Here is an 8,818-nt window from a genome sequence, read left to right on the forward strand (position 1 = left end):
TTGTTAGATATACTATATATTTTTGCATTCGTCCAAGTTATACCACCCACGCGCGTATTTCTTATTTCACTGTAAACAACATTCCTCCAATTATTAATTATTTGTCGGGAATAAAAATTATTTATATTGGCATCATTTGCTGAACATTGATACATCTTCAATTGTATGAATGAAGAATATATCACTTTACCGAATAAAAAATATGGAACAGGAAGAAAGTTTCTTTGTATTATTTATATTATAACAAATTCATGTATCAATACATTAGTATAAGCTATCACAAGTAAGCTTACATACATACATACATATTCGTATCGATCCGACTGTAAATTTAATGGCCAAGAATGTGCACAAAAATTCTGTGGATTACAGCGTTTTCTTAACTCGCATAGAAATGCCAAACGAAACTTAATATAGTATTATCATGTCTCGTGGAAATTTCTTATACAGAAATATATATATCAAATTACTCGACAATCATTCTGAAGAATGAGGAAGAAATAACACATTATTTCTGCCATTTCCGTTATTTTTGCAATTCTGAGTAATGGGAATTGATAGACTCTGTAAGGTTTTATCCTACATACGCTCCTAGACAATCGACTTTCTCTGAGAAGTAATTCTTTTTATTGCGTTACATGAAATAGCATCGCTAGCAGGCAATTGTCCCATTATCCATAACAGAAACTCGAATTTCTTTAAAATCCTATAACAGACAAACAAATAGTCACCACGTTTCAGGCTTACCTCCTTGACAAGGGTGTAGTTTTGCAGATTCGGTTTTAGTAAATAATTCATATTTATCCGTTCCGATGGTGTATGATGACGATGATGTCGCAGGGATAATTACGGCTCAAAGGATACAGTAATTCCCTTAACAGTGTTTCTTATTCGGATGTGCAGAAAACAATAGCCAAGGACTACTGATACTTCAGTCCTGCATCTCTTCTGGTATTTCGTGAGGATTAAGAATACCCGGTACAGCCATTTGCTGTCGTCTTTTTTCTTCTTGTGCTAGCCGTAGAGCCGTTTCCCGTTCCTCCAAGTAAAGTTCTGAGTCGTCTTCGCCTGTATACTCCTGTAGATAGAAAAGTTTTATCGAATTATATATTTCTTGCATTAACTTATTTTAATACTATGAATACACCGATTTTTTGTCAAACGAACGTACAAGTTCAAAAATGTTGAATATTACTTACTCTAATTTGCACGAGGAAATCTCTGAGGTGTTCTTTGAACGCTGTGATATCTTGATTAAGATGAAATAAACCTTGCACAGTTATCTTAATCTGATTATCAGTTAAATGCGGAAAGGCTGCTCTAAGCAATCTTGCAACAAATTCTTGTATATATAAAGTATTATCAGGTACAGGACCGAGCGGCACCTGAATTTTTCCACGTTCAATCAATGTAAACATATAAGCGAGAATTGTAGCGTGCATCGTAAGGCCTGCATTAAAAAAAAAAATTATAAAATAGCAATGCATTAATACAAGTCAGTTAAAGACGAACATTTTTTAAATATATCTTCATTAAAATAAAATTCTGAAATATATATTTGATTTTTACTCCAATAAGAAATACAAGATTTGATTTCAATAAATTTTGATGTACATGTAGGAAAAAATGTTCGTAACAAATACACATATCTATTCATCATTTATAGATATATTTGTTTAGTTCGTTACTTGCAATTTTGTTATTCGAAATAAAATTTTAAGAATCTCCAACTCTGAAGTTAATTAATAACGCGATTACGCAATTATTTCAATTATTTTACCTGCTGTGTGTGATGTATCCGTGACAACACTGAATATATGTTGTAGAATATCTGTAAAGTACGTCTGGTAAAAACTTTGACCCGCTTGTTCATGTTGTTCAATGTTCAGTAAGAGCTGATAGAGAATCTGTAATCCAGTATCTGCCACATTCCTCATTGTGTGCTTAAAGGCCCAGATAATTGAATCAAGAACCAATTTAAATTGGGCTGGTGGTATTGACAGGAATGCCGGAAAACAATGAATGTTTACCGCCTAAATTGAAAGACAGAGAACGTGAAATACATAAATATTCAATCTTTACTTACATGAAAATGTAATTAGAAGGCATATCATTACCTGCAGGAGAAGAAAGAAATTTGTTCTGTGTTCTGGAAATTCTTCAAAATCCTTGTTGATCATTTCCAAAGTACATTCAAATACTGCATCAAATATTTTCGGCACTTCGCTAGTGATATGAGCTTCTAGTTTGTTTACTATAGTGGCCATAGCACTAAGCACTTCTGGCTCTCTAGCACAATGAACATTTGTCTTTTGATAATCTAGCAAGACAGCATCCAATAATGGCGGTATAAAGTTTTCGAGTACCTGATCAAAAGAAACTTCAGTTAATATATCCTATATTGATATAGAGTAAAACAAATATGTGAATTTGAGAGCAAAAAATTTACCATTTGATGGTCACTCGTTTTGTTCACCCAATCAGAAATTAATTTCAAAGTTTCCTTTTTTACTACTCGCATACTCTTGATTAAAGGTTGCTTCATTACTATCTCACCATTTACAGATATCGCAGCACTTATATTTTCACTCATAACCTAAACATATAAAAACTCACATATTATATCAATCATTATCTCCAAAAATTTGGCACACAAATAGACACACATACCTTATAAACATTCAACATATCTAAGTATATTTTTCCTAACTGTATCACGTATGGGTGTCCAAGAGCTTTGCAAGCTCTAACGTTTGTTTTCAAAATGCTGGCGAGTTGTTTCACTGCTTCTTGGTCCTTTAAAACATCCACGTTCTAGCAAAAAAAAACATGTTTTTTCTCTTAATAAATATACAGTACAAAGCATTTTTTTTTTAAGATTTAAAGAAGTGTATTATTACGTACTTTAGACGCCTGGCTTATAATATCATCCCAAACTTGATTAGGAAGAAGCATGTACTTTTCAATCAGCTGTTCTTGCACTACAGCGTCAGGTTGTGCACTTATCATATAACCAACCGCTTCGTAAAACGTATGTACCTATTGCAGAATATATATATATATATATATGTGATGTCATATAATTAAATATATAATATAAATATTACAGGATTCTCTCCCCACCCCTTTCCTAGATAAAGATGTGAATAAATGGTACAATCGAATATATTTACTACTTGAATCGCTCAACTAACTGAAAATACCAAGTAACTAAACCATTTTACCTGTTGTGTTTGAAGATCGCATATGATAGCGCTAATTGTAGAAAGAATTTCGTCAATAAACGGCATCGATTCTCCAACTTGTACAGTAACAAAGTGACGTCTGCACTTCAATGCTATTTTGATAAAAGTGTCGCAGGCCATATCTTGCACTCCATCGTGCGTTTCTGCAAAGCAGACCAATATTTATATACATTTAAATAATATCATACAGTGAAAAGTTTTCATGTAACATAAAAAATGTTTACCCACCATGCATAAACTCGAACAGTTTATTTACAACAGTCTTTAAAAATTTCCAATGGGCTCGGAGAAACCGCGGGTATTGACCAACAACATACATGATATTGCTGGCAATTATAGCTTTGTTGTCTTTTCCCTTCTTTTGTTCACACAAACCAAGCAAATCCTTGATCACCGTTACTAAGAAGCGTTTCTCGTCTTCTTCGTGCATAGCGCCGGAAATACTTCCTATCGCCCAGCACAACTAAAAATAATTGGACAAGAGATAAATGTAAATACTACACAGTCAGGGATGCCGATTCAGTTACATTTGCAGCACGCTAACAGCGCGTAGAGAGGATGGCTCCCAGGTATGCGTGTCCTGTCCGTGTGCGCTTCTCACTTCGGCTGAAGTGTGGCTGAAGCGAGAGACGCACACGAACAGAGCACGCATACATAAGAGCCATCCCCTCTACGCGCTGTCAGCGTGCTGCAAATGTAACTGAATCGGCATCCCTACGTACGAGTTGCGTAAGACTCCCTGCATAAATGTATATCCAGGAATGCCGATTCAGTTACATTTGCAGCACGCTGACAGCGCGTAGAGGGGATGGCTTCCATATATGCGTGCCCTGTTCATGTGCGTTTCTCACTTCAGCTGAAGTGTGGCTGAAGTGAGAAACGCACATGAACAGGGCACGCATATATGGAAGCCATCCCCTCTACGCGCTGTCAGCGTGCTGCAAATGTAACTGAATCGGCATCCCTGCTTGTACGTCCGTTCGTGTGCAGATAAAACTTATCAAATTGAACGAAAAAGTCCCTTACCATTTTGTAAACGACCGCGGTGCTGATCGTATTGTTTGAAATATTAGTAATGGGAAATTGCGCGAGTGAATACAGATGACACAATGAAACGCACTTCAACAATTTTCTATCATTATTTCAAAAATAATCATGGTTTGCAAAACGTTACAGGATTTTTTTATTAATTTTGCGAGTTCTATCTGCACATGTGTGTGCAAACCTTGTGCATTTTATCAGAGGCATGTTTTAAGATGAATAATTACCGTATTAAGATTCTTCCAGGACCATTCTGTACCATTGACTTGGTTCTGCAATTTCTCTGTCATTACTCTCTCTGTATCCATGCAATCAAGATGAGTGAGGTACACAAGAGTTTCCCGCATATTCTTATAGAGGTTTATAGAATCCGTATCCTTCATGAATTCTCTGACAACCTCTCCGTTTTCATTTTCTACAACGAGCACTTCCTCAGGTTTTGCCATCCTACTAATCATAATATAACGCACTTTTGTCAAAACTGGGCAGTAGAATAATCTACGAGTGCCGAGGTTCATCTTTGTCACAAAAATTGGCGCCACAAAAGGATTTTCTTTGTACAAGTCAGCGGCTAATCCATTCCAATATTCCAAACAAATCTTAAATATCTCAACTTCTTCTACTTCAGAGATAAGAACGAGATAGTGTAATGCCTTTAATAGTGTTTCATTCAATTGCTTCTTTTCTATCAACTCGGCGTGGTCTTTGAGAAAAGTGCAGAGAAACATGGCTAAATTCTGAATAAAATTCTGCTCTTGGTCTTGACCAGCTCCGTATGCCTCGCGTATATTAGTTTCCAGCGGAAGCATCAATTCCAGCTGTTGCATCGTATTGATAAATAATACGACAAACATATCATCGTAAGTCGCTCCGGAGGAGACGGCCGCAACTTCAGTGAGACACTTTAGAGTAACATTCCGAAATATTGGTACATTCAAAAACTGTAAAAGAGAAAAATCGTTTTAGAGGAATAAAAGCGGAATACAAATAATTTACATTTGATAAAGAAAATAAAAAGAAACAACATCGTGCGCAAAACATAATTTACCTTGAATATTAAAGTAGTTATTAATTTCGTTTCAAAAATATATCCAAGAGGTATCCAGTTTAAAAACCTTAGTAGTGTCTCTAATGTGACAGCTACTAACGGAACATTTTGTGAATTATCCATTACAAATTGGCAAAGCTGAAATACATGTGAAAATTCACTGCACATCGTATCCTTTAAGTGCTTTGCCTTTGTCTGGGTCATTTGGCCACTGGAAAAATCAAATACTTCCTCTGATAGAAGTTTCAATATGGCCATGTTATTTTGACAGAGACTCTCGTTCGTTTTACTTGCTCCGACAATGTCACCGATAAAAGATTCCCAATTTTTTGGCCACTCACGCTTCAGCACCTTTACAGAGAAACATTAGTAATTAATGTATGTAATAATCGATATCTGAAGACAAATCACAGGTCATCTCTTTCAAATTGCTCACCTGCACGAGAATCATGTTGAGTTTATTTAAGTAAACTTTAGAAGCTTCCATTGTTTCAGGATCACTGCTTGTTTTTATGATAAGGCCTACGATGTACTTTTTTATACCCTCGCATTGATTTCTTGGTAATACTTTCCATCGTGTTTTTATAACTTGCTCCAATATTTGCAAACCATAATATTTTGTTTGCTGGTTCTGCAGCACAATAACGCATCAAATAAGTTATTTGCAAATACACATATGTATGTGATCGATAATAAAGAGGAAAATCAAAAATACAATTCTATATATAAAATAAGAAGATAATAAAGACAAGTGACTTTGCAACATTTACCTGTGAAAATTCTAGAATAGTGTCTACGCGTGTCCAAGCGTTTGGATGTTCCTTAAGTGTCGTTAGTACATCCTGAGCGATTTTCTGTTGTTCACCTATCCCAGTATACATACATCCTACTATATTGTCGAGTAATGTTATATCCAATTTCTGATTAAAGTCCAGTAATTTAGAGGCTTGTTCAGCCAAAGTTGCCATTATGTGTAGTAACTAAGTCCTTCCGTACGTTTTATTCTCTGCATGAAAGAAAATATAGAACATGTTATTTTAGAACAAGTTCAAGTGTTTATCAAATGTGCAATACATAAGATCTGTACAATCCAGTGCATTAATACCGTCTCTATCTACGCTTACATTTGGTAACAAAATTACCATGTAAGAAATAAAACCAGGAATCTGAGAAAGAATAAAAAAAATATGCCTTCTCACTTACGCAATTATCAATACAGTTTAACTGTTTCATTTAATGCAAAGTAGTGAAAAACAATGAACTATACATTATGTGATCCTTTTATAAATGTGAATACACTGATTAGCATTAATGCACTTAATTATATCAAAATTGGCACTAAACTGGACACGTTCATTTAATATTGTTTTCTGTTGTATATAATATGGAGCCTAAAACTTTTAATTGCAAGATAAAAGCGAAAGAGTCACGAAACGGGGAATATCTACACATAAGTGCTAATTTTGCTACTAGTTTTCTCTCAAATCACTATAGCTCTTAATTAGCAACTCAGCGTGCAAAAAATAGCGTTGAGTACGTGCGATAATATCGAATTCGTTAAAGCTATGACAAATTTGGGAATAGGAATTTGGAAACAATAATGTGAAGCAATAAGTGTAACAAAAGTGGCATGGCATGGCACGTCGTGTTTGTCGCGGATCCGTTCGCACATGAGGTCGGAAATCGAGAAAACTGTGACGGCGCACGAACACTGAACATCGGGGTGATTCAAGCCGAGTGAGAAAGGGCTCAGTTGCAACGTGCCGCGAAGAAAAGGTCACCGTACCGCGACTGCCCGACCTAACCTACATTTGACAATCGAAAGCAAGGTTATGTGAATAATCGCGAGCACAATTGTCGCACATTGACGTAAACAACGTATTCCCGACGGCGGTGTTTGTCGGAGAGCACGTGGGGCACGACGGCGCGTCTACGGGAGGTGCACGATGCCGTCTCGCTTTGGCATTTTGGCGTCCCCGCAGCGAGTTTGTCCGTTGCGTCGTTGAACGGCGAAGCAGGCAAAGTGCCGCGAGAACGACGCGCCAACTTACCGCATCCACTCTTATACACGTACTCTCCGCTCGGAAATGAAAAAAGCACACGTTCCGCACCGACGACCACGATGTGTCGATGCAAATCACAAGCATAAAAGGGTCAAACACACAACTGCCGATTCCCGCGCGCGACCAATTTCGTTCCTCGTTTCACACACACTCGTCATTCCACACTATGTCGCTCTCTCGCGCGCGCTCTCGCATCCTCCCTCTCTCGCTCGCTCGCTCTCTCTCTTTCTTTCTTCCTTCCTTTCTCTCTCTCTCTCTCTCCCTCCCTCACTCCCTACTCACTCACTCATCCTCTCTTACTCGTTCTCTCCTTTCTTGTTCTCTCTTACTCTATCTTCGGCACGTTCTCTCTCGTCTCTCCCTTTTCTGTCTTCGCTACTTTTGCGACGGTCACCAGCCAGGAGAGAAGACTGACTCCGCGAAGTCGTGCGAGATACCCACCGAGGCCGTTCTTCGTCGTAACCTCGTGCCCTTAACCTCATACGAGCCGCGTCTTTCTCTCGTCGAGGACCGATCGGAAACAAGCGCGAAAGGCGTTCGCACCTACTGCGTCTTCCCGAAAATCCAACCTCGAGATTTTCGAAAATAATAACAAGATGGCCGGAAAGTATACGCGACCATTGCGGATAAACTGTGATCACGATTGGCCCTCCGGACCAAACCCTGACCAATAGACGTCACGTTAAACGGCTCTTTCCGGTGACGTTGGGACTAGCGTCGCTGACGTCATGTGTAACACGCGCGCTTAGTTTTAATTTGAGAATTTGTTTCTCTATAAACAAGGCTAGATTATCATGCGATAAGTGCAAGTAATACAAGTTAATCGTGTCCATTGACATGTTCTTAGAGACAACGGAAGTTATCGATTTACTTCAACTTTTTCGTAACTATATCGTATATTCAATAAATTGTTATTAATAATATATTTAATAGCGTGTACAGATCTGATATAGGAAGAAAAATTTGTACTATTTGAAAGGAGAAAGATCTTTTATCTCACCATATTATCTCAAAACAAAAAGTTCGTCTACCTCTCCTTTGAGTTGTATTATTAGGAAATAAAAATGTAATTAATACTTGCCGTTGAGTCATACTACGACCTCTATTTTACAATGAAGACAATGGCGGCTCCTAGCGAATGTTTTGGAACTAAATAAAGTTCAATGGAGAATTTACACTGCACGTAACATTCGAAGTACGATAAATTGATATCCAATAAGAGAATTTGCTTTTTAGGATTACTAACAAACAACATTTTTGTTTCCAAAAAACAAATTCTTCTATTGGATGTCGATGTTACATATCGGATATTAAGGCCCATATTAGGGAGTTTTTGCAATTCCGTATTTTAGATAACGTTAATTCTGAATTCTCTTTTATCGCTAAAAACGTATCTGAAAATGGCTTATAACCTATCAGAA

General features: G+C 37.2%; 1 protein-coding gene across 4 annotated transcripts; it reads right to left on the bottom strand.

Annotated features, from left to right (window-relative positions):
- On the bottom strand, positions 1–8,032 carry LOC116844259 (exportin-1). 4 transcript variants are annotated; one of them, XM_032815549.1, is made up of 14 exons: positions 7,839–8,032; positions 6,105–6,340; positions 5,771–5,965; positions 5,335–5,685; positions 4,514–5,227; positions 3,474–3,708; positions 3,225–3,388; positions 2,905–3,039; positions 2,671–2,814; positions 2,450–2,596; positions 2,118–2,366; positions 1,781–2,033; positions 1,200–1,450; positions 1–1,078 (listed from the first exon to the last, which is right to left on the bottom strand). In XM_032815549.1, the coding sequence occupies exons 2-14, from the start codon at positions 6,300–6,302 to the stop codon at positions 932–934; spliced, it is 3,183 nt and encodes a 1,060-aa protein (XP_032671440.1). In that variant the 5' UTR covers positions 6,303–6,340; positions 7,839–8,032; the 3' UTR covers positions 1–931. The 4 variants fall into 4 exon arrangements, with proteins under 4 accessions (XP_032671440.1, XP_032671438.1, XP_032671439.1 ...); XM_032815547.1 differs by having other exon boundaries at positions 7,727–8,032; XM_032815548.1 differs by having other exon boundaries at positions 7,680–8,032.
- Between the last annotated feature and the right edge of the window lie 786 nt (positions 8,033–8,818).

This window comes from Odontomachus brunneus, unplaced genomic scaffold, assembly GCF_010583005.1.
Source record: "Odontomachus brunneus isolate Ranch 3 - 2012 unplaced genomic scaffold, Obru_v1 Obru_scaffold_040, whole genome shotgun sequence".
NCBI lineage: Eukaryota > Metazoa > Arthropoda > Insecta > Hymenoptera > Formicidae > Odontomachus > Odontomachus brunneus.

Bases quoted from the DNA above. Each gene is read 5' to 3' on its own strand.
- LOC116844259 (XM_032815549.1), bottom strand. From the start codon at position 6,302: ATGGCAACTTTGGCTGAACAAGCCTCTAAATTACTGGACTTTAATCAG. The intron at 5,966-6,104 runs GTAAATGTTGCA...ATTGTGCTGCAG, and splicing joins CTATTCTAGAATTTTCACAG to AACCAGCAAACAAAATATTA. The intron at 3,389-3,473 runs GTGGGTAAACAT...TCTGCTTTGCAG, and splicing joins ACTGTTCGAGTTTATGCATG to AAACGCACGATGGAGTGCAA.